Source organism: Lissotriton helveticus, chromosome 11 (assembly GCF_964261635.1).
Source record: "Lissotriton helveticus chromosome 11, aLisHel1.1, whole genome shotgun sequence".
NCBI classification, from domain to species: domain Eukaryota; kingdom Metazoa; phylum Chordata; class Amphibia; order Caudata; family Salamandridae; genus Lissotriton; species Lissotriton helveticus.
Genome location: NC_136072.1, coordinates 534,372,763 through 534,397,446, shown reverse-complemented (window position 1 = coordinate 534,397,446; position 24,684 = coordinate 534,372,763). Strand labels below are relative to the sequence as shown.

Below are 24,684 nucleotides of genomic sequence, written 5' to 3'. Positions count from 1 at the left end.
GACTTCTGCTGTGGCAAGTGGTTAGTGGGTGATGGAAGGAGGAAGCCAGGGGTGCATAAGTGGATGTGTAGAAGGACCAGAGCAGAGAAAGGGAGAAAAGGAAGAGAGGAAGAGAAAGATAAAAAAAATGAAGACGAAGCTAAAAGAGTGGAATATAGAAGCAGGAAGTGTTGAGTAGGGAAGAAGGGGGCACAAGTTAGTATCAAGATTAGTCTTTCTTGCTATTCGGCTCTATTGGGCATCCAAGGCATTCAGCAGCGCTAGCTGCAAGTCTCTAAGAAAACTTTGCCCGCCTGTGCTTATTTATTTATATTTACAAATTATGCACTTGGTGTCCGTGCTAGGTAAACGCGTTTCTTTAGAGCTGTGACAGTCCCATTGCCCACAGTTGTCTGACATTTCCTCTCATTTGTTTTGCAGCGTCGGCTCTCCGGTATCTGCATGAGAATCGCATTATCCATCGAGATCTGAAGCCAGAGAATATCGTCCTTCAGCCGGGGCCACAGCCACAGCAGGTGAGGCCAGTGGTGGGGCAGAGGGAAGGGGGTGGCGCAGAGACGCTTTAAGGCATGGGCCGCCTGATAGAACCAGCTCCTTGCTGCAGAGTCTTGCCCTGATGCCTTCGAATGAGTCTTAAATCGATCGTTTTAAATATCCTTTGATTTATTGTTGCTGTGGGTTATGTGTGAGACTCTATTGCAGACAGTTTGCAGAACAATAGGTTTGTTTCATGCACATTCATCAAAAAATTATTTTTAGATCACAACAGGACCTCACATGTTAGAAAGGGGAGAGTGTCGCCGAGATTATTTGCAGTAATGTTAGTGAGCTGCTGCTACGTTACACTAGGCCTGACCTGGCCACAGAGGGCATGAAAGAGCTGAAATTGATAAATCATAAATATACAGCTGTTGCGAACAGGGGCCCCCAAATCTGTTTGCCCCAGGGCCCCCAAAATCCTTAAGATGTCCCTGGGGTGGTGGTGGTCATGGGAGGAGCTGCTTGGGAATATCTCTTTGGAATGCCAGTGCCCTGCCAGTGTTGGGACATTATCTAGAACAAAGCGAAGACTTGCCAGATTCCATTAATCTCCCTGCCTGTGCCTATCTTTACTGAGATCCCTAATCCATCGGGGGGGTCTTATGCACTGCCATGATGCATCATTTCCAGTAGCAAGTTACGAGCCAGCCATAAAAATCACATTTACACCAGAGTGAATAGATTTCATTCAGTAAATTGAAAAAGGATTAGAGCTCGAATATTTCCCTGTACCTTGCCTCCTTGGTTAATATGCCTGAAGACAACTACTGTTTCAGCCACCCCTTCTAAGAATAGCTGATGCGTTAAGTGCTCGTTGCTGGGAGCTGGTACATGCAGATGAAAAGTTCAAATTCTAGCAGTGCTGACTCGGTTGTTGAGCCTACCTTGGACATTACATTAAGTACCTTTCATTTGGTATGTACAGTGTTGCAAAATAGCAAAATAATGTTTATATAAAGCCCCATTTAGAAACACAGCCTGGTTTGTGCATACCCACTTAACTTACTGACGCAACCAGCTTGATTTATTCATGATCTCAAAGCAAACCAAAGGATGTTTTTACTTGTGATGCTCTTAATTTTCCCGCATAAATAAGACCTGGTTTCATACTTTACTGCTCATTCCTAATCCTTTCATCGCCGGTGGGGCATCATCCGTTTCATATTGACAAGATGGTGCCTTTGATCTTTGCTCAAAATGGTACTAAGCAAGCCTTAAATGTTCTGTTAATTACTTGTGAATATTTGAAGTTCTGAATTCACTAAGTCCCAACATCGGCTCATCAAAAGATAATAGTAGATTTTTTTAAATCTTACACCGCATGTACCCCGTCTTTATCAAAGCACCCCTCTATCTCCCAAACCTTTCTCTCTTTTTCAGCCGAAAGCCCTGTAAGTCATCTCTGAAGGGCCCTGAAAACCTGGCTATTCACACACTAATCCATTTCGTTACGCACTTTAGTGGTCAAATTAGCGCCAGGACACCTTTCCGGTAACAATGCGCTTAACAAATGTGTAAAATAAATAAATAAGAGGATGTTACCTTGTTGGAGTGTCCACTTTGAGTATCTGAAGGGATCCTTGCTTCCTGAACCTTTTAATTATGGGTCCAGGGTAAAGGAATAACTTACACTAAATATATGTTTGAGTGCACTGCATAGTGTCAGTAGCTGTTTTATCCATTCCTCCATACCGCAGAAGGAATCTGTAGAACGTCTGTTTTTCACGGCCCTAGAGGATTCATAGAAGACAATCTGATGATATTTGCCGCAAGTGTTTGTAGCGCCTTAACAAAGGGTTCGTCATTGCTGTGCTGGCACACAAAACATTCATATCTTTGAAACATTCTAAACAAATGCATGAAGGCTAGAACTGCCTGTCCTTCCGAGGACTCAAGGGACATAATATTTTGTGGCAGTGGTAAGGGCTGGAAGATGACAGTCCGAGCAATTGGGAGGGCAAAGCATCAGTGATAATGTTAAAATGAAAACTATTTGGAAGGTACGTTGCAAACCCGCTTGGAGTTTTATTTTTAAATTGATGATGACACAACGCGCCCACCTTCCTGTTAATCTGATGTTCACATTTGAGTTGTAATCAACAGATAATACACTAGAAAATTGTTCTTCACAATACTTTTTGCAAGGCAATACTTGCGCCATACCGGAGTCCATTCATTATGATGAAAATACAAAAGAATAAAGTGGATAACCTTTTCTTCTCCATTTATCCTTACCCTAAGTGCTTTATGCACAAAACTGCAAAAATAGGAGTTTGGTCTATGGACATATGCATGTGCTTGTGGACACCAGCTTTTTCTTCAAAGCAGAGGGTGGCTAGAGCATTGCGTATGACGGGTTCTAGACGTCACAGTAATGTGTTTACAACAAAGCTATAGCTATTTGTATAGCCTACATCCAAGTTTAAGGGGACTGCAATGCTTATAACAAACCTGTGCAGGGCTCATCGAGCTAGGAAAATTGCACTGCCATTAAGGAAATGGCTTCCTCCTAGCCTATAAATCTGAAAAAAATTGTTAGGGGAACCAAGGAAATGAGCCTCTTCATGGAATCTCACCACATAAGGAAATCAAATGTATCCTGTATTAGATAAATAATAAGAAAAAACTTTCTGGAGACACTGCTGAATCAAAATCATGTGGAGTGGCCTTGTTCGTGGGAATTCCAGGCACACACTTTCTTCATGTGTAGCTCAATTGAAAATTAGTTCCGTGCTCTAAGAGAAACAGGGACAAGGAGACATGAAGGAAGCGGGTGATATAAAAAAAATAAGTTCTGAGTGAACATCAACAAAGTACCTGGTGTCTTGAATGGGATATACCTCTGTTAGTATTTCTGATGTGTTACTGTCACTTGCACTTATACGGGCATATGTATCAAATACTCTATTTGCGAGTCTCAAATAGCGATTTTTTGAGAATCGCTATTTGAGAATCGCAACGAGATGTATTTTAAAATTCGCAAATAGTTCGCGATTTCTTGCCATTCCTTAATTGCGATCAGCAAATTGCGTATCGCAATTAGGGAATACCTTCCCATGTATTTCTATGAGCCAGGTGGCCCGTAGGAATGAATGGGAAGACATTCTCAATTTGCTATTCGCAATTTGAGAATCGCAAATTGGGAATGCAATTTTTTAGGGTGCCAGGGTGTCCGACACCTGTTGCACCCCTGAAATGAGCATTTATGGGCATGTGGTGAACATACATGCCCTAAGGCCAGGTATGTGCGCCACATGGCACTTTGAAAAATGCCAAAAAGTGCATTTTTCAAAGAAAGCGCAAATTAACACCAACTTAAAGTTGGTGTTAATTTGCAATTTCTTAAGGAAAAATCGCACAACTTAGGTGCTTCATACATTTCATTTAAGGAATCGCAATTTGCGATTCCTTAAATGTAATTGCAAAATAGAGAATCGCAAATTTTACGATTCTATAATTTGCGATACACTTTTGGGGTGATACATCCCAAAAGGGCTTGATACATATGCCCCATAGTTCTTTAATTGTGTGTGTCGTGATATTGTCCACTTAGTGAATTGCATAGCATTGTATTTGGTCATTTTGTCTTATTATGAGAACCCGGAAGGTAGGATCTTGTTTGCTTTGGGTTTTGTGGACGCATGAAAAAGGCCTATATCTGAATAATATTTAAACAGGAAACATTAGCCATACTTCACAGGCTGTTTTTCATAGTATTGTCGTGGTTCTGACTGGGCGGAGGGTCCTGAATCTGTTAATGAAAACATTCTCTGTTTCCCCTGCGCCTTTCTAGTAAGGCCACCACGGGATCTGGCTCGGGAACAATGGATTAACTCTCTGATTTATCAGCATATCTTTCTTGGCAGGCTGCACCCGGCCAGCTGTATCCGAGAGACATTGATTAGGGCTAGATGGGCAGGATTCAGACCATGGGGTAAAATTGAGGTCACTAAATACTGGGCCACAATGAAATGTCACATTTGTCTCCTCATCACAGTCTCTGCTATATCCATAAATTAAGTTTCAAATTCTCTATGATCCCAAAGCCCTGTATCTATTAAAGCCACACAAAATTCTGTATCCACCAGAAGTCCGCAGAAGCCCTAAGCAAAACGTGATATCCGTACAACCTCAAGCAAAGCTCTGCACTTTAATCGGATGCCCAGAGAATACTCTGTATCCCTCACAACCCTGTCAAAGCTTTACATTTAACACAACTCCTGGCAAAGATACTTTGCACTTACTATGGTCCTGTGACACGTTCTGCTTCGGCTACAACTCCAAAAGGAGCTTGGTTTCATTCATAACCCACAGCAAAATGTTGTCTCTGCCCAAACCTCATTCAAAGCTCTCTGTCCTCCTGAACAAACCAATAAAGGCTTGTTTCCACACAGCCACAGTGAAAGCTACTCTGCGTCTGTTATAGCTCCAGGAAAGTTATGTATCTACAACCCCTGACAAACCTCTGCATTCTTCACAATCTCAGGAAAAAACTGTGTATTCCACTGAAACCCAATAGAATGGCTTCACCTGAAACAATCCTCACCACCAATCGATATCCACCACAAGTACAGGCTCAGGGCTCTATTCATCTTTCCTAGGTAAAGTTCTACATCGCACAACTTACAGGAGCTGGTCAGAATAGCCCAAGAGCAGGTGCTATCCCTGATCATTTTAAGCCAACCCGATATATGTTCTCTGTTCCTCAATATTCCAGACAGCTATCAGTGCTGTATCTTTTCCCAGGCACTTCTCTCTTTCCAGCTCTATAGTTCTTAGCATTCCTCTGTGACTCATGTAGTTCAAGGCATTTTTCTTTGTGTCCCTTCATGGCATTTTTCTTTATCTCCCTTATAGTACTTCACACAGCTCAGTGCTACTGTGCTTTGACCATTGTTTAATCAGCTTTCAGTCCAAACTTGCAGTCAAGTTATCTTGGAGGGAGGTGCTGAATCTAGCAAATTTAAGATTAAACTACAATTTTATAAAATGTATGCTCATCAGGACATTGGAGTATACACATGTATTTAATTTTGGTATACGTGGCCTTTTAAACTTTTAACTTGACTGTGGGTAATAATAGGATCTTCTTCCTGCAAACGTATGATTAGATTAAAATGTTATGTAATTTGTGCTTAAGTACAGGACAAAAGTAGCCCTAGTGCAGGACATTTGAGCATACAAATGAAATTGTCAGTATATGTGGACCATTTAACTTGTAAAGCATGGATAATCACAGGTACCCGTTCGATGCAAATATGCAGTTTTTTATTAAAATGTATTTCTTTGCTCCATTTTTGTTATGCATGTGAAGGATTATATTGACTCTGCATTTTTGCATAGCAATACATTTAACTTAAACTTGAACAGTCCTAACTTGTGAATTCTTATTCCCCCTGTCCTAGCCTCTTCTCTGTGCCTCTGCTACAGTATTTGTTGCGTCTCTTGTCCTTATAATCCAAGGTATTCCTCTGCCTTATTTCTCTCCTTTACAGCACCAGGCATATCTCTGTGGTTTATTACAGACCCAGGCAGCATTGGTGTTTTCCTCAGTCCCTGTGTCCAGCATTCCTCTCTGCCCACCCCCTTACTTCTACCAATTACGTCTCTTTTAGAACATGTAGAACAAGGCACCTGCATTTTGGCCCAGCATACCACAGTTCTGTCCCCCTGCCGCTCCTAATCGTGGGTGCAGTTATTCCTGTCTGTTGTAACATAGTGGCAGGCACTCTATTACCCCTGTAGTGGATGAATCAGTGGTTTGTATAGTTCTAGACCCTGTTCTTTGTGCCGCCCTTTAGTCCCAAGAACACCTTCATGGCCACTCCTGTAATCTCACACTCCTGTGCTTATAGACTGCAGCAATCCACAATCCAGGCATTCCTTCTGGCTTTCTTATTAGTACTCCCCATATGGTAGCAGGCATTCTTACTTCTCCCTTAAAGCTTCAGTAATCAACAGTCCCTCTTTCGGTAGTAGGCAGGCATTCCTTAAGTTAGTTGGAAATTGCGTTGGCCTTCAACATCAGTGTGGGTACTTGTGATAATTTACTCTGCTGTTGAATTGCTGCTTTTTAAAGTATTCTTCATTTAACTGTTTGTCTCTTTCAGTTAATCCATAAAATAATTGACTTGGGGTATGCCAAGGAGCTGGACCAAGGCAGCCTATGCACATCCTTCGTCGGAACCCTGCAGTACCTGGTACCGTGTCTTCTTGTAGAGTTGAAATGTGCACTTTTATTAGCATAGGTGACAAGTGAAAGACCTGAGCGTAATGCGTAGGCGAGCTTATCATCCCATCTGCCACTGGATTGTTAAAACTTTGTGCGGAATTCATGCTCATAAGTGTGTTGCCCAAATGACAAGATGTATCGTTTTAGAATACAATCAAATGAATCATTTTCTTGTTTTAATTTTAATGATTCAGCAGTGCTACTAGTTACAGATGACCTGTGATCTGGCTGTCTGATTGGTTGAGAATTTAATTTACGATACGAGTTTGGATTATGGATGGCCGTATTGATGTTACTAAATGGGAGTTGATTGTGCAGAGTTGGCCTCCTCAAGGGGGGGAGGGGTTGCGTGTATTGTTATTTCTGCACAGTTGACAAGTGACTTTAAGTGTGTGCATTTACTGTTATTGTTGTAGTTTGTTAAATGTTTTATCTGCAGTGCAATTTATGCAGGGTTCTGGTCTATACTGGTTGATCTGGTGTTTATCTTGTGATTGCTTCATTTATAGGTTGAGAGAGTTGGCTGTGGGTTTTGAATTGATTGGCTAGTCACATATGAGACTAGCTTGATTCAGAGGGACTATCTGTTTTTTGAGACTGTATTGGATGTGGGCTGTATTTGAGCATGTGATTTAGAATGTTGCTGGTTGGTTGAGGTGTTGTATGTGAGTTTTGGAATGGGCTGGTTCCTGGCCAGCATTTAGATGCATACCGTTTTGCTAACACATGCACTTTAAAATGCAGGTCTGAATAGTTTATTTCGGGCATCAACCCATAAACCCAAACAAACACAAGATGCAATCCTTCAGATAAGTTTAAATTAATTGTGTTAATAATGTATCATATAAGACACAAATGCAAGTAAATGGCAGCTAATGCCCCAAGCAGAAAGCATAAACAATTTCAGTAAGGTATCCAGTTTACGCACACTAATGGAATCCTGGTAGCTCCACATGCCTTTATTTCTCTGTAACTAGATTAGACATTTTGTGCCATGGGCTGGCACATATTGGATGGAAAAACAGTGTGCCTCATTTTCAAACCAATCTGTATAGTTCTGACAAATCCTAGATTTGCCATTCGGGAAGTTCCAGTTATGTGAAGGGGATGCTAATGGCAAGGTTTCGCATAGAAATGTCATATGGAGGACATTGATTACCATCAGTTTCACCTCTTCCTGTTAACATTTGACGCCGACCGGAAGCTCTCTTTATTGCCCAGAAAGTGCCTGTAAGCCTCCTTAGAGCTGGTCTAGCTAGCTGCTTCAGTTGGCCGTCCCCATGGTTACATTTAATATCACAAATTAATTCTAGGGTGTTTTTCCTTGGAGAGGTCCACAAATGTGTGACATGCAAGGGTTCAACAAGCTCATACATGTTGGAATCATCCTAAGTGCCCCTGCTTAGGCAGTTGGCACACACTTATTTTATTTTTATTTTAACGAAATCTTTAGTTCCCCAGATCCTTATCCAAAATAGCTATAAAGGCAAGTGCTTTACCTCCAAGTCCAGAAATAGAGGGTTATTGTTGTTGCTTGATAGTTAACTCACTAAAGGTTTCAAGAAAGTCAGTGTGCATGCATTTGCATTGCCTCTAATTTTGGCCCCATAAAGGGAGGATGTTGTCCCTGCAGCTTATATACTTCTATTGCAGCCAATATGCTCTTTAAAGTTTATTTCTGCCACTTCTTATTCAAGGTTATTTTGATCCCGTAATACACAAACTCAAATACTATTGCCATAGAGGATTCATCCAGTACCAACTTATTTTTAAACCTTTATACATACTACCCTTTGGACTCACTACAGCTCCATGGGTGTTTGCCAAGTGTGTGCCGTGGTGGTCACTCTTATTTATCAGAGGCTGCATTCACATCTTTCGATACCTAGATGGCTGATATAGAACAGCAGCAGGCAATAATGTGTAGCACACAGTCAAAAAAGGCATAACCCTGCTTCACAGCTTTGAGTTCACCATAAACACAAAGAAGACCCCCTACCACCCGATGGATCCAGCCCTTCCGAGGCTCAATGTTAAATGCTGTCACAGGGAAAACATATCCCAACCAGCAGTGGGTGATGGCATTTCAGCAGGTGCTGATTTTTTTCAGTCCACTCGTCCTTGAACTGGTTGAACTGTAACAAAGCTCTTGGGTATGATGGCATCCTGCTTAGCAATTCTGCCATGCACCAGATTATGCATACACCCTCTCCAGAAGTTACTTGTGAGATAATGGTCATGAGCAGAGGCTCCTAATGAAGAATGAAGGCCAGCACTCTGCACTCTCTGTAATGGTGGTACAGCAATCATCCATTTCTCAGCAGCCTGTGTTGGACCCTCCCCACTCAGTTATTGCTCACTGGATGAGGCACACATGTTGGCTACATGACTATGCAAGATAGTTGGAACCCTCCTCATCTGGGTCAGCACATCAGTGATTCCCAGCTCTTGGCCATCCACCTAGCCCTCACAGCCTTCTACAGACCTGCTCAGGGCAAAGTGGTCTTCATAAAGACTGACAGCTTGACAGTCGTACATTACATACAGAAACAGTGGGTGCTCACTTTCCCCAGCTGTCTGTTAGCACAGGAGATCTGGCACTAGGCAATCCACAACCACATCCATCTTTTGGTAGGGCATTACCTGGAATGGGCAACAACTATGCGGGCCTGTTAAGCAGGACGCATCAAGAAGTGGGAACTACACATGTAAGTCCTATACAGTTACTTCTAACAGTAGGGAATCCTAGCCATCAACCTCTTCAGCACCCCCAGACAACTCAGAATGGCTAAGCTTCTTCTCCAGATTCCCACACCCACAGTCCATGGGCAATGCTTGATGGATGAACTGGTTAGGGATGCCTGCTTACTTTCCCTGTTCTCCCATTCATCCTGGACATGGTGAGGAAGATGAGTAAGGAATCCATGACCCTCAACATAGTAGCCCCAACTTGGGGAAGTCTGCCCTGGTACTTCTCCTGAAGCTGTCCATCTGCCCCACCCCCAACACTGTGAGAAGCAATAATGTGGCCAAATCTGGCACCCAGATTGTAAACAACTAAAACTAGCAATCTGAACCCTGAGGTATTTCAGTTTGGCTACATAAACATCCCTCATAAGTGGGTTTTTTTAACAACAAATTTTATTGAATTTTGACATCCAATGGGGTGTGTCCCCAACAAGCGCATATCCGGATTGAGCACATACCTTGGTCATTTTTTGACTACTCTTTTGAGACTTTTTGTCTCCTCCTCTTGTCTCTTGGTGCACGTAGGGATGCCCGGCTTTAAGTCTTGTGGGTCGTGCCGCCGCAATATGTCGGTTGCGGACCCCCTCGATGTCTGCCTCTACTACCTGGAGACCGACCATGACTCCCGGGACTGTCGAACCTGTCAAGACTGTCGAGCCATGGCCCGAAGGCCTTGCGGAAACGGCGTTGGAAGTTACTGGAGGTCCGGCATTCCTATCACCGCGGCTCCAGGTCTAGAGGCCATTCGCAGGACCAGGGCGTCGCTCTTCGGGCTCTATGTCTTCACCTTCAGATTCCGGTAAGCAACGCCATAAAAAGAAGTCAAAGAAGCGTGTTCTCTTTCCGACGTCCCCCTGTCGCTCCTCGGAGGCGGACGAGGGGGACAGGGGCTCCTCCCCTGTGACTCCTCCAGAGCCTGGGAGTCCCGTGGCCTACCCGCCATACTCGGGTCCGCCGGCGACTCCTGAACAGATGCAAGAGTTTCTTGCTGCCATGGACCGCCTTTTTAGGCCTCGGGCTTCCGCCGGCACGCCTGCGGTCCCCGCTGTCCCGTGTCTAGATCCTGTTGGCCCAGGGGTACCGCCTCTGGTGCCAGCCCTGGAGCCACTGGATCCAGCGCCCTCGGCTCCCGCCCTGGCGCCACAAGATGCAACGCTGCTGGCTTCGGCCCCGGTGCCGCCCCTGGCTCCGCCACAGGCACCGCACTGGGTGCCGTTTATCCTGCCCCTGTTCTCGGGCCATTTCGTTCTGGCCTGGAATCTGCATTGGGATGCGGCTCAGGCTTGGCCCCGGCCGGCGCCGTTGCCAGCGCCGCTTGCCCCCTCTCCGGCTCCCGCCCTGCCGCAGCAGCTGGCTCCTTCTACTCCGGAGCCGGACAAGGAATGGGATGTCTCCGAGGACCCCCTTGTGCGGCAGTGTGACTCCGAGCAGGATTGGGTGGATGACCTTCAAGATGCGAGTGAACTTGATGTGTCTTCTGACCTGGGGTTTGCCTCCCCTCCACCTACTATGGAGGAGGGTGCTTCTACACTATGATGCTGCATCGGGCTGCGGAGGCTCTTCATCTCGACCTCCCTACGGTGGCCCTTAAGACCAACCTCCTTACAGAGGTGCTCCAGAAGGAGTCTACGTCGTCGGAGCTGCTGCTCCCTTTCAATGAGGCCCTTACCGAAGTCCTATTGGGCACTTGGTTGCGGCCGGCCTCGGTGGCGCCGGTGCATAAGAATGTCGCTAGGCGTCATCACCCGGCGCCTGGTGATCCTGCCTTCTTGACCAACCACCCCACGCCTGAGAGCCTGGTCATTCAGTCCTCGACGTCGCAGAGTGCCTTTCCCATGGCTGCGCCGTATAAGAACTCTAAGCGGCTGGACCAATATGGCAAGAGGTTGTTCTCCTCAGCCAGCTTGGGGCTGCGGTCGGTTAACACTGCCTGCTTATTGGGCCGTTACTCCCACGCGGTGTGGGATTCGGTGTTCTGAGGAGGTCCAGGATGTCCTTTCCCGAGCGGTTGTGTAAGGCAAGGATGCGGTGAAGTTTGCCATCAGGTGTGGATCGGACACCGCTGACTCATTGGAAAGGGCGATTTCCATGACTGTGGCGTCGTGGCGCCATGCCTGGTTGCGGTCTACCGGGTTCTCGGCTGATGTCCAGGGCTCGGTCATGGACATGCCCTTTGATGGCTCCCGCTTCTTTGACGACAAGGCTGACAATGCCCTGCAGCGCTTTACAGACTTGTGGGCCACGGCCAAGTCTTTGGGTCTTTCCACAAAGAGCCCAGCCACGTCTGGGTTTTGTTCCTTTCGTAGCCAGGGTAAGAGCACCCAAGCCTGCTCCTCCACTAAGCCTGTGCAGAACCAGTCTCAGTGCGGCTGCGGTCGTGGCTTCCGCAGGGGCAGGTCTGGAAACCAGCGAGCGGGTCAGTCCACCTCCACCCCCGCTGCTTCCACCTCTAAGCCTTCCTAATCCGAGCTTCAGATAGCACCCCACGTCGGTGGGTGGCAGGGTCCGCCAACACCTCCACCACTGGCGCGAAATTACCTTGGACAAGTGGGTGCTGCAGATAATCTGCACCGGTTACTCGCTCCCCTTTCTGTCCTCCCCTCCAGCCATGCCACCTCGGTACCACCGTCTGTCGGGGGATCATTTGGCTTTTCTCAGTCAGGAAATCACATCCCTCCTGGCCAAGGGGGCCATCGAGCGCGTTCCCGGTCAGGAAAGTGGTTGTTATTCCCACTACTTTCTGGTCCCCAAGAAGGACAAGGGGGGCGCCCCATCTTGGACCTCTGGGATGTCAATCGCTTCCTCCGGAAGGTGAAATTCAAAATCCAGACTGTCTCAGGTCCTGTCTGCCCTCGACCCTGGAGACTGGATGGTGGCATTGGACTTCCAGGACGCTTATTTTCACATCCCCGTCCTGCCGGCCCGCCAGCGGTTCACGGTAGGCCAGGAGCATTTTCAGTTTGCCGTGCTCCCCTTCGGCCTTACCAGTGCCCCTCGGGTGTTCACGAAGGTGATGGCGGTGGTCGCAGCTCATCTGCACAGGTCAGGGGTGTCAGTCTTTCCCTACCTCGACGTCTGGCTATTAAAGGCGGGCTCGTCCCAGGCAGTCGTCACCCACCTCCAGACTACGGCCGACCTCCTGCATTTACTGGGGTCCTCCATTAATGTGCCGAAGTCGCACCTGAGTCCCACTCAGAAGCTCCCTTTTCTTCGGAGCGGTTCTGGATTCAACGCTGTTTCGGGTTTATCCTCCCGAGACTGGGATATTCAGGCTATGATTCCGCTCTTTCAGCCTCTTTCCCGGGTTTCAGTCAGGATGACCCTCCGGCTTCTGGGCCTGATAGCCTCCTGCATTCTGCTGGTGACACATGCCAGGTGCCATATGCGGGCTCTGCAGTGGGACCTGAAGTTCCAGTGGGCACAGCATCAGGGCAACATGTCTGATCACGTCCAGATCTCGGAGGGCGCTGCACAACAGTTGCAGTGGTTGCTCACGAATCGCGATTGGGTCAGCGGCAGATCCCTCTCCCTTCCCCAACCGGAGCACACAGTAGTGGAGGATGCGTCCCTCCTGGGATGGGGAGGCCACATGGGAGAGGCGGAGATCAGAGGCCTCTGGTCTCCGGCGGAGTCCCGGCTCCATATCAACCTTTTGGAGCTGCGGGTGATCCGACTTGCACTGAAGGCATTCCTTCCCTCTGTCTGGGGAAGTGTAGTGCAGGTGTTCACGAACAACACCACTGCCATGTGGTATCGCAACAAACAGGGCAGGGTGGGGTCGTGGACCCTATGTCAGGAGACCCTGCGCCTCTGGACATGGCTGGAACATCAAGGCATTACCTAGGTAGTTCAACACCTGGCAGGTTCTCTGAACGCCAGGGCGGACGAACTCAGCCGCCGGTGCATGGTGGATCACGAATGGCGTCTGAACTCGGACGTGGCACAATGTCTCTTGCTTCAGTGGGGACAGCTTTGGTTAGATCTATTCGCCACCGAAGAGAACACGCAATGTCATCAGTTCTGCACGTTGGAATTTCCAAGGTGGCACTCGCTCGGAGACGCTATTCGTCACGAGTGGAGTTGCGGTCTATTGTACGCCTTTCCACCTATACCACTTCTGCCCAGAGTGCTGAAGAAGATCAGGCGCGACCGGGCCAAGTGATTCTTGTGGCTCCGGACTGGGCTAGAAGAGTTTGGTCTCCCAAGCTACTCCGTATGAGCATCGATCCCCCGATCCGTCTGCCTCTTTGGGGGATCTTCTGTCGCAGCAGCAGGGGACGGTTGTCCACCCAAACCTGTCCAGCCTCCATCTCCATGCATGGAGATTGCGCTGCGACAGTTGACACCTTTCGATCTTCCTCCCGAAGTCTGTGATGTCATTCTGGCAGCCAGGCGTCCCTCCACCCAAACGGTATACGCCTGTAGATGGAACAGATTTGTGGCATGGTGCACAGCGAAGGCTGTGGATCCCCTTTGTGCCCCTCTTTCTGAGGTTCTTCTGTACCTTCTCTTTGGCCCAGCAGGGCTCTGCTCTGGGCACTATCAAAGGTTATCTTCCGGCCATCGCTGCCTTTCTACGGCTTCCAGATCAGCCTTCTCTTGTTAACCGTTTTCTTAAAGGCATTATGCATACGTTTCCACCCGTACCCTTCATAATGCCTTAGTGGGACTTAAATCTTGTCTTGACTTTTCTGATGTGCGCTCCCTTTGAGCCCCTTCATAACTGTCCCTTATGTCTTCTCACTCTAAAGACGGCTTTCCTGGTTGCTATCCCCTCTGCCAGAAGAGTGAGTGAGCTCCAGGCCCTTTCTTCCAAACCTCCTTTCCTTTCTATTCATCCGGAGAAGGTGGTTTTAAGGAACCGTCCTTCTTTTCTGCCAAAGGTTGTCACGCCCTTCCACCTCGGGCAGACCATCACTTTGCCCACCTTCTTTCCACCCCCACATCCTCCAAAGGAAGAGGAGAGGCTCCACCTTCTGGACCCAAAACGTGCGCTCAAATTCTATCTGCTGCGTACACAGCAATTCCGGGTGGATGATCAGCTTTTTGTTGGCTACTTGTGTGCCAAAAAAGATCGGGCAGTGCACAAACGGACCATCTCCCGGTGAGTCGTTCCGTGCATCAAAGCACGTTACTCCTTGGCCAAGAAGGAGCCTCCTGTGGGGCTGCGTGCCCATTTGACCAGGGCAACTGCAGCCACTACTGCCTTGGGACACGTATTTCCCTTGAAGGACATTTGTCAGGCAGCTACGTTGGCCTCGCTGCACACGTTTACCAAGCACTGCTGCCTTGACAGTCAGGTCCGGAGAGATGGCTTCTTTGGCTGTTCTGTGCTCCGTGACTTTCTGGTGTAATCTTGTTCGCAGACCCACCACCGGGATTGGTAATGAGGGTGTATCTATTCTAAGGTAAGGAATATATAACTAACGTGTCTTTTTCAGATGCACAAGTTACTACTTGTGCACTGATATATCTGTTAGAGACATTAGTTAGTGATAGATTCCTTACCGCCCCGCTCATCCTCCCCGTTCTGCGAACTGATTACTAGGGTTAAGGGCATCTCCTTTTAGGGCCCTAGGTTTATGCACCAATGGTCAGTTTCTTGCATGGCTCTGCATTTTGGCGCGGAAAGTAGTGTACAGAACTGACATCAGCGCGCATGGGTGGTGCCTAAGTAGTCTCTGTGACGTCTTCTCGGCGCATACAACACCAGTGACTGACGCGGAGCTGCACGACGCCACCTACTGACGGGCAGGGGTACTGCTAAGCAAAACTTTCCGGCTCCAGTCTGATGCCTGGGGATATTCTAAGGTAAGGAATCTATCACTGATCGTTACACATGTAGTAACTTGTGCATCTACTCTCCAGTTTCCCTTCTCAATCGATCAGTCAAAATAAAATCTAGAGTTCGTGCCCATGTGTATTGTGGACTAAAGGAGGAGTCGTAGCACATTCTGGGAGTCGAAAGTTCTTAGTAGAGAAAAAAGTTGTAATGTCTGAGCCCAGTACTAGATGACAGGAGTATGCAGAGCATGTGACTTTACAGCACTACACACTACAAACCGATGCTTACAAGGTAAGTAGCATTTTTTTAAACTAAAGATACATGGCTGATGACAATATGCATGCCAGGGCAGTGCTTGCTTGGGTTTCTTGTCTGTTGTATGGTTTGTTGCCACATGGCCAAGCTACCTACAAAGGCCTGGTTTGGTATGACTGTTTCTGCTCATAGTAGTGCAAGTAGTATGATAACCATGCAAGGTATCCATTTCTGTATGCTTGATTTTATTTAGTGCCATCGGTAAGGAAGCATCACTTCTGTCTGCAAAAGTTTATGGCTGACAGTTGGAATTATATTTCTTCAGGCGCCAGAGCTTCTAGAGCAGCAGAAGTACACTGTGACTGTGGACTACTGGAGTTTTGGCACTCTTGCTTTTGAATGCATCACTGGCTTCCGTCCATTTTTACCAAATTGGCAACCAGTGCAATGGTGAGTAGTAACAGGAAAAGACATTTTTATTTGTCATTTTTCATTGGTGCCAAAGAATTAATTTTTGGGTGGGTAATGTTTTGTGGCAAATGGTTCTAACAGTATTGGTCTCTCCTTGGAGTGAGAACTGTAGTAGCTGATCAGGGTTATTCTAATAGTTGGTTTCCTTATTTTTATGTTTGAGGAGGAGGGCACTTCTCAGATGAATATATAATGTGATTTACCTACTAGGAAAGTATTTTCTTAGATTGACAGGTCAGCATTTGAAAGAAGGTGAACAGTACCACTGAGAACAAACTGGCCATTCTGAAAGGTTAATTGTTATCTCCTGTTTTTAGGCATACCAAAGTAAGGCAAAAGGGTGAGCTGGACATCGTGGTTGCTGAAGATTTATTCGGTGAAGTAAAGTTTTCCAGTCACTTACCAACTCCTAATAATCTTCAGAGGTGAGAGAATGTGACGTGGAAAGCTGAAACCCCTTAACTGAAGAATTAGCATGGGCTGAATCCCAGTGAATTGTAGAGGGGAATCCTAGAGAAGGATAGGCAGCGGTGACTTGTCTGTCCTTCCCACCCAGTCGTGTCTCAGCTGATCTCTTTTAAATGACGGATGGGGAGAAACTAAACCCAGTAAGTTAGTGATAGGTGGGGTTGCTTTGCTGAACTGAAAAATGGGAAAGGGCAGGTTATGCATAACTGAAGAACCAGCTGAAACTTAACCTCAACACCTGAAGTACAGGGAATGGTCCCATCCCAGTAATTGTAGGGTAAGAAATAACTTAACCCAGGTAACTGATTTATCAGGAGGGGCTGAACCTATTTCCAAAAGGATTAGGAGGGGCTCTCTCTATTCCCTTAAGGTGTAGATCTGCTGAATTGTAGAAAAGTTCTGTAAGTTTATATCTGAAAGTTTTGTTAAATTACTTTTATATACTCAAAGGCTGTACATAGTCTTCTCCTTTAGTGGTTAGTCCAGTACAGCCGCTACAGTAGACATTTGGAAAAAAAATCACCTTGGGGCTATCCACCTCATGGAAGCCACCAACAGAAGCAGAACATTGTTCAAGACAGTCATGCACTGCATCAACACCCTCTGCCAACACCAAGCTTGCTTCATTTCTTATACAAACCCCTTCCTGTAGAATTCCACATTGGTCAGTCTTCAAGCCCCTATCTCGCCCAAATTTTGCTGACCTTCTCAGCTCCATGAAAACCACTTCTTTGGAAGATAATGTTTTACCCCGTATGTTAATGCTTCACTCAAGGCACCTTTCCAGAAGCTTTCAAGACAGGCCATATACTCTCACTCCTAAAGAAACCCTACACTAATCCCTGGTGACCACGCCAACTATCGTCCCATCACTCAATTACCATTCATCGACAAGATAATTGAAAAGCGGTCTGTGTTCAACTGCCAAACCTCATCAGTGCTAGCCATTTCCCACACAACTACCAGTCTTTCTTCAGTTCACTCTGTAGCACGGAAACAGCTATGTTACACTTCACAGACGTGCCTCCTGATACTACTGGAACTCTCGGCTGCATTTCCCACCGTGGACCACCACATCCTCAAACACACCATGGAGTCTTGAATGGGATTCACTGGCAGTGTTGTTCACTGATTCTCTTCTCTTTCCAACTGACAACAGTTTGTTCAAATGTGCCTGTAAAGATCACAAAAAATCCCTATTATCCCAGGGATCCATACTGTCTCCTGTCACCTTCAACTTATACTTGGAGCCACTTGGTGCTCCACTCCCAGATAGCATCAAGATTCACCAATATGCTGATGAATCACAGCTATATTTGAAAGTCTCCTCTGCTTCAGACTTCCAACATCTCAACCACAGTATGCACATCATCCAGACCTGAATGTTGCACTCCTACCCAAAGCCCAACCCAACGAAGACACAATTATTTGTATTTGTCATAAACAATGAACACGATAAACTGCCGACAGGGCTCAATGGCACGAACCTTGACCACTTTAAGCCCCAACTTTCACAGAATGCCAGGTCACATGGATTTACACGTGACACCAATCTCACCCTCAAGGAACACATTGCCAAACTACAAAGGCAGCCTGGTTCCAGCTCTTTCGGATAGTAACAATCATGATTTTTTGGTATTCCCATACCCTGATGACTGCCTGGTAGCGGCAAACTGTTGTAGACCTCAGTCGTAGAGCACCTGTAGGAAACTGCCCCTTTTTGCATGGTTACCCCCTAACATTTTGCCATATACATGATGCCAACTTGACTGAGTGGGCCGTGGGCCCCTCTCAATCAGGTTCCCAAGACCTGTGTTCTTTCCCAAAACTGTACCTTTGTATCCACAATTGGCACACGTCTGTGCCACATGTAAGTCCCTTGTAAAAGGTACCCCTTATACCAAGGGCCTAATGGCCAGAGTGGGCCTATGATGGTTGCAGCATGTATTATGCCACCCTCAGAGGCCCCTCACATGAACACCCATGCACTACGATTTCAGGCTGCGTGTTTTGGTGCAGACTAAACTGAAGAGTCGACATTGCCACCAACACTGCCTGTGGCATGTGTAAATCACCCCTCTAGCAGGCCTTTCGGCCTGAATGATTTTAAATGGACCGTCCTGGCATCAATAAAAATCTCTGTGGGTGCAGGAGGCGATCCGGATGTACAGTTGTCTCGGAAAGAGGCCTTCCTGATAATGAAATTCAACACAGCTTTTACCGGATTGAATGAAATATCTGAGTTGAGTAACCTCCAATAACGTGATGCTGTCCGTGACCAGCCAAACTGAAAAGATGAAATTGCAGTCACACTGTGTGTTTATATTAGACCTGTCTAAAGACTGATAGATTGCGGTTTTGTACATAAGCAGCAGTATCTGCACACACTCGCAGCCACACGAATGCATCGCGAAGCAGTTTCATTCTGCTGGAGAGAGGCGCGCACTACAGATACCAAGCGCCCCAGCGAGCACCCGGATGTAATGGTCCCTTTAAGTTCTACTGGCCCGCACACGCCACTCCAACGTGATGCGAGCTGACGCCTATCGCGGAAGTTGCCAGCTGGGAGGAGATTGAGAGAACACGTACGAACGGAGCGTTTTCACAAGTAAGCGCGCATGCTGCAAGAAAATCCCAGTCTAGCAAACTTACACAAGCTGTTGTTGCATTTAGATTAAGATACGCGCAGTCAAAGAAAAATCGCTGCCCCATGGAATTCAACTAAGAGCACACACGGACGGTTCGACTATATCTGGAGGACCGAAGATATGTTCTAACAACAGCCACATTGATCCCGAGAACAGCTACGCATTGCTTCTTTAAACATAGATTTTGTTATCTAACAGATTACATATCATTGCTTGCAGGATCGCGCCCCTTATCATTTACAGCCCATCGCGTTGCAGTAAAATCATCGCGAGGTAGGGGCTGAATGCAACAATTGCTTGTGTATACTTGGTCATGTCTGGTAGTGTTTCAAATATCACACTGACAGTGTCCTTGTTTCCACACAATATTTCAGAATGGCATTGCTTCCCTACAAACAACCCCGTGATGACCCAAAGAATTACAGGTACATATAGGTTGTGCAACAGGTTATATGAGTCAGAATGGGTGTAATTTTATGAGTCCTTTCTCACACCAATCACATATTTATTTGTATGTCCCACAGTGAAGGCCATCTTCCAGTCCATGTCCTGAGGAGAACCCTTAAACAGAGCCTGGGTTCGAAACGCGTTGACCCTGTGCTGGAACAGGATTTATAAAGGGTGGTACAGGATTAGAATTAGGATAAAGTCCTCCTGGTATTAGCCCCTTGAAATTAATAGGTTCCAGCATAGCCAGACAAGCAGGCCTGTAGAAAAGAGTGGTCGGCCGCTTGTTTGTGTTTTTGTTATTAGGACTGGTGCCCCATGAATTGAATGACTAGAGGCATCTTTTCTTGTTTACTATTTTGTATATGGTGTTTATATGATTGTCTTTATTTACACGGTTTATGAAATGTTTATATGTACTATGGTGTTATATGTGAATGTCGTTATTTGAGTATGCTTTATGTCTGGATATATTGAAATGTTTTGCAAAGATATGAAATAAGTAAAAAATTACTAAACAAAAAGTTTACCTGCTTAGGATTATTGGCTTGGTGGGGTGATAAGATATTGAACCAATCTATCTGGCCATCCTGTTGTTGTTTAAATTTGAGTGGTCTAGGCCAGGTAGTAAGTAGATCCAAGCCTTTTTTGGTCCTACTGTTAGTAGAGCGAGCAACGGCTCGCAAGGCTCCTTGTGCAATAGTTAGATTGACAACTTGCTACATCAATTGAGTCCAGGGTGGGTGGTCCAACCCTGGGTACTTAGTATGTCCGACAAAGATACACTATCATTTAGTGAGGATCATATTCAAAAACTCATTTCAGACTCTACCCTCGTTTCATCAATCAACCTGAGCAATTCTGCCAAGCAATAAAATGTTAGTGACAAATTGATTAGATTACAAAAGAAACACGTCAAAACTGAATTACATGGACACTTTCTACTCGCCAATCTAAGAGCAGGCGTAATCCCTTGGGGCCTCCAGATCAAAAACGTTCTAATAATCTTTACTGACGATCCTGTATACAGAAAGGGGTTCATCTGCATTAGTACCAAATGCAGTAGAGATCTGATGGTTCATACCATCGAAACTGCACAACAGATTTGTCAAAAAGAACAGGAAGAAATTGAAGAACAATTGCAAGCAATTAAGGACAACCACACCGATTCCGAAGCCTAATTACTATTGGAGAAAATTGAAAAAGAACTAGCTACATTTAAAGATCACGCAATCAATTTCAAGACAAACAAATTCGAAAAAGACAAGAAAAATTTTAATTTAGAGACTGTCTACCCCTATCTGAAAGACGAGTTCAATACACGACCAGACTCCACCAGGTTTTTGAACACATACCAAGGAAGATCAAAAAGAAAGTTTCTTACATTCTCTGACACCTCCTCCTCCGAATCTACGGGTGACTTTGATCCGGGTGAAGGTTCCTCCAATAGAAACCAGCAAAAAAGGCCTTTTTTAGGGCAGGGCCAGCAACAACCACGCACAAGATTCAAACCCCAATGGGAAATGACAACACACAAACAACATTACAAATCATGAATAACTCACCTATCATTAATATATCTAATAGGGTGCTATCTAAGGCAGAAATGGAGGTTCTTGAATTGGGACTATCCTTCGTCCCTGGCACCAAGATGGATTTCACTAAAGTAAAAATGGAAGTGATTGAATTCTTCAGAAAGATTCACATGAAATGGATTTTTAGAGACTCAGCAGATTTTACTCAGACTGAGGTCTCTGGGCTGAGAAATAAGTCATCGTTCTGCCCTTCTAATTGTAATATGTCTAAAGACATATTGACTTTTGAACATGCAGTATTATCAGCATTAAATATCATTGAGAGGAAACGTTCCTTCGTTCCATCAAACATATCAAGACATCACAAAGAGGCGATCAGTGTCTTAAAGAACCAACGTGATGCCGTGATTAGACAAGCGGATAAAGGGGGAGCAGTGGTCCTATAGTCAAAGGAACTGTATAAAGTGCAAGGCTCAAATCATGTGCATAACTTGGAATGGTATCGACAGATCACTCAAGATCCGACTGTCCAAATAATGTAAGAGATTTCATCCATTGTCAATAAAGCCAAGATGAAGTGCATTTTGGGCCCTAAAGAAGCTGAGTACCTGATAAAAAAAAGACCCTCGAACACCCCATTTGTACTTTTTACCGAAAGTGCATAGGGACGCCTCTACACCGCCTGGCCGCCCCATTGTTTCCGGTTGCGACTCAATATTTGAACCGGTGTCAAAATTTGTTGATGTTTTTTTAAAACCATTTCTATCAGAAGTACCATCACATTTACGTGACACCATGGGATTCATTAAGAAAGTGGAGGGATTCCAATTTGACCCCACAACTCAAATTCTCGTGACAATGGACGTGACGTCCCTTTACACGCAAATTCCTCAACAAGATGGATTGGAAGCAATTGAGACGTATTTGGAAAAAAAGACCCCGTCCGCACAGACTACCAACGGATTTGATACTGCAACTTGCAGCCTTGGCATTGAAAAGAAACTTTTTTATGTTCGAAGATGAGCTGTTCCTCCAGGTCAAAGGGACTGCGATGGGTTGTCCCTTTGCTCCTGAGATGGCGGTGCTGTACATGGCTCAGTACGAAGAGCAGTATATATACAATAATAACCCGTACAATGCACACATCAAACAATAGCTCAGGTACATTGACGACGTGTGGTGCATTTGGGAAGGATCGTCAATTGCCTTAGAAGAATTCCACGTATGGTTGAACAACCGCAGCCCTGACATTAAATTCAGTTTGACATATGATTGTCAATCACTGTCCTTTCTGGATGTGGAAATAAAACACACTCCCGATGGTTTGACGTCCTCCCTGTACCTAAAAAAAAACGACAAAAATAATGCATTACACTATCGGAGCTACCATCCGAAATATTTGAAAAACAATCTCCCCTATGGACAATTCCTAATGGTGAGGCGGAATTGCTCAAGAGTAGAAGACTTCGAGACACATGGCACAGCGTTATGTCATAAGTTACAGGAAAGAGGATACCCGCGCAAACTTGTGAGACACTCTAAGAGAACATCTATTGGAGAAGAATCAGAAACCACCAACTGAACGAATAGTGTGTGTCTCCACATTCGGCCCTCACACACAACCAGTGCAGAAAATCATTAGAAACCATTGGCATCTAGTGGAAGATGCCATTCCCAACATTGGCAAACCTCTGTTTGCACTGAAGAAGAATCGCAGTATAGGGCAACAAATTATATCTACACGCCCTCCAGCGAAAAAGGAGACTCAAAGTACGCTATTCGGTCTAAGCCCAGTTAAAGGGCACCGAAAATGTGGTACATGTTCAGTATGCAACACGACAGTAGAAGGCACTCTGTTCACGGATGGCAAAACATTTTGGAGGCACGATCAGTTTACTAATTGTAAATCAAAATACGTCATATATGCCATTGTATGCCCTTGTCAAAAAATCTACATCGGCAAAACAACGCAGGAAGTACGACAACGCATCATTCAACACCCGTCCAGGGTGAAGAACAAAGTGCTTACGGCACCATTAGTTTCCCATTTTTTGGAAATGAACCATGGCCTGAATGATTTTAAATGGACCGTCCTGGCATCAATAAAAATCTCTGTGGGTGCAGGAGGCCATCCGGATGTACAGTTGTCTCGAAAAGAGGCCTTCCTGATAATGAAATTCAACACGGCTTTTACCGGATTGAATGAAATATCTGAGTTGAGTAACCTCAGATAACGTGATGCTGTCCGTGACCAGCCAAACTGAAAAGATGAAATTGCAGCCACACTGTGTGTTTATATTAGACCTGTCTAAAGACTGATAGATTGCGGTTTTGTACATAAGCAGCAGTATCTACACACACTCGCAGCCACACGAGTGCATCGCGAAGCAGTTTTATTCTGCTGGAGAGAGGCGCGCACTACAGATACCAAGCGCCCCAGTGAGCACCCGGATGTAATGGTCCCTTAAAGTTCTACTGGCCCGCACACGCCACTCCAACGTGATGCGAGCTGACGCCTATCGCGGAAGTTGCCAGCTGGGAGGAGATTGAGAGAACACGAACGAACGGAGGGTTTTCACAAGTAAGCGCACATGCTGCAAGAAAAACCCAAGCGGCAGCGGATCTATAAGTTCAGCAAACTTACACAAGCTGTTGTTGCATTTAGATTAAGATACGCGCAGTCAAAGAAAAATCGCTGCCCCATGGAATTCAATTAAGAGCACACACGGACGGTTCGACTATATCTGGAGGACCGAAGGTATGTTCTAACAACAGCCACATTGATCCCGAGAACAGCTACGCATTGCTTCTTTAAACATAGATTTTGTTATCTAACAGATTACATATCATTGCTTGCAGGATCGCGCCCCTTATCATTTACAGCCCATCACGTTGCCGTAAAATCATCGCGAGGTAGGGGCTGAATGCAACAATTGCATGTGTATACTTGATCATGTCTGGTAGTGTTTCAAATATCACACTGACAGTGTCCTTGTTTCCACACAATATTTCAGAGTGGCATTGCTTCCCTACAAACAACATACGGCTGCCCTGTGATGACCTAAAGAATTACAGGTACATATAGGTTGTGCAACAGGGTATACGAGTCAGAATGGGTGTAATTTTATGAGTCCTTTCTCACACCAATCACATATTTATTTGTATGTTCCACAGTGAAGGCCATCTTCCAGTCCATGTCCTGAGGAGAACCCTTAAACAGAGCCTGGGTTCAAAACGCGTTGACCCTGTGCTGGAACAGGATTTATAAAGGGTGGTACAGGATTAGAATTAGGATAAAGTCCTACTGGTATTAGCTCCTTGAAATTAATAGGTTCCAGCATAGCCAGACAAGCAGACCTGTAGAAAAGAGTGGTCGGCCGTTTGTTTGTGTTTTTGTTATTAGGACTGGTGCCCCATGAATTGAATGACTAGAGGCATCTTTTCTTGTTTACTATTTTGTATATGGTGTTTATATGAATGTCTTTTATGTACACGGATTATGAAATGTTTATATGTACTATGGTGTTATATGTGAATGTCGTTATTTGAGTATGC

At 45.6% G+C, this 24,684-nt stretch overlaps 1 protein-coding gene across 1 annotated transcript in view; it reads left to right on the top strand.

The window, feature by feature from the left end:
• Positions 1 to 24,684, top strand: part of IKBKB (inhibitor of nuclear factor kappa B kinase subunit beta) — a 543,710-nt gene that overhangs the window by 228,009 nt on the left and 291,017 nt on the right. Inside the window, exons 6-9 of the mRNA XM_078666224.1 lie at positions 421 to 515; positions 6,651 to 6,740; positions 15,886 to 16,010; positions 16,349 to 16,456. Of these exons, the coding sequence (XP_078522350.1) occupies positions 421 to 515; positions 6,651 to 6,740; positions 15,886 to 16,010; positions 16,349 to 16,456 (418 nt within the window). The remainder of the gene's footprint in view (positions 1 to 420; positions 516 to 6,650; positions 6,741 to 15,885; positions 16,011 to 16,348; positions 16,457 to 24,684) is intronic.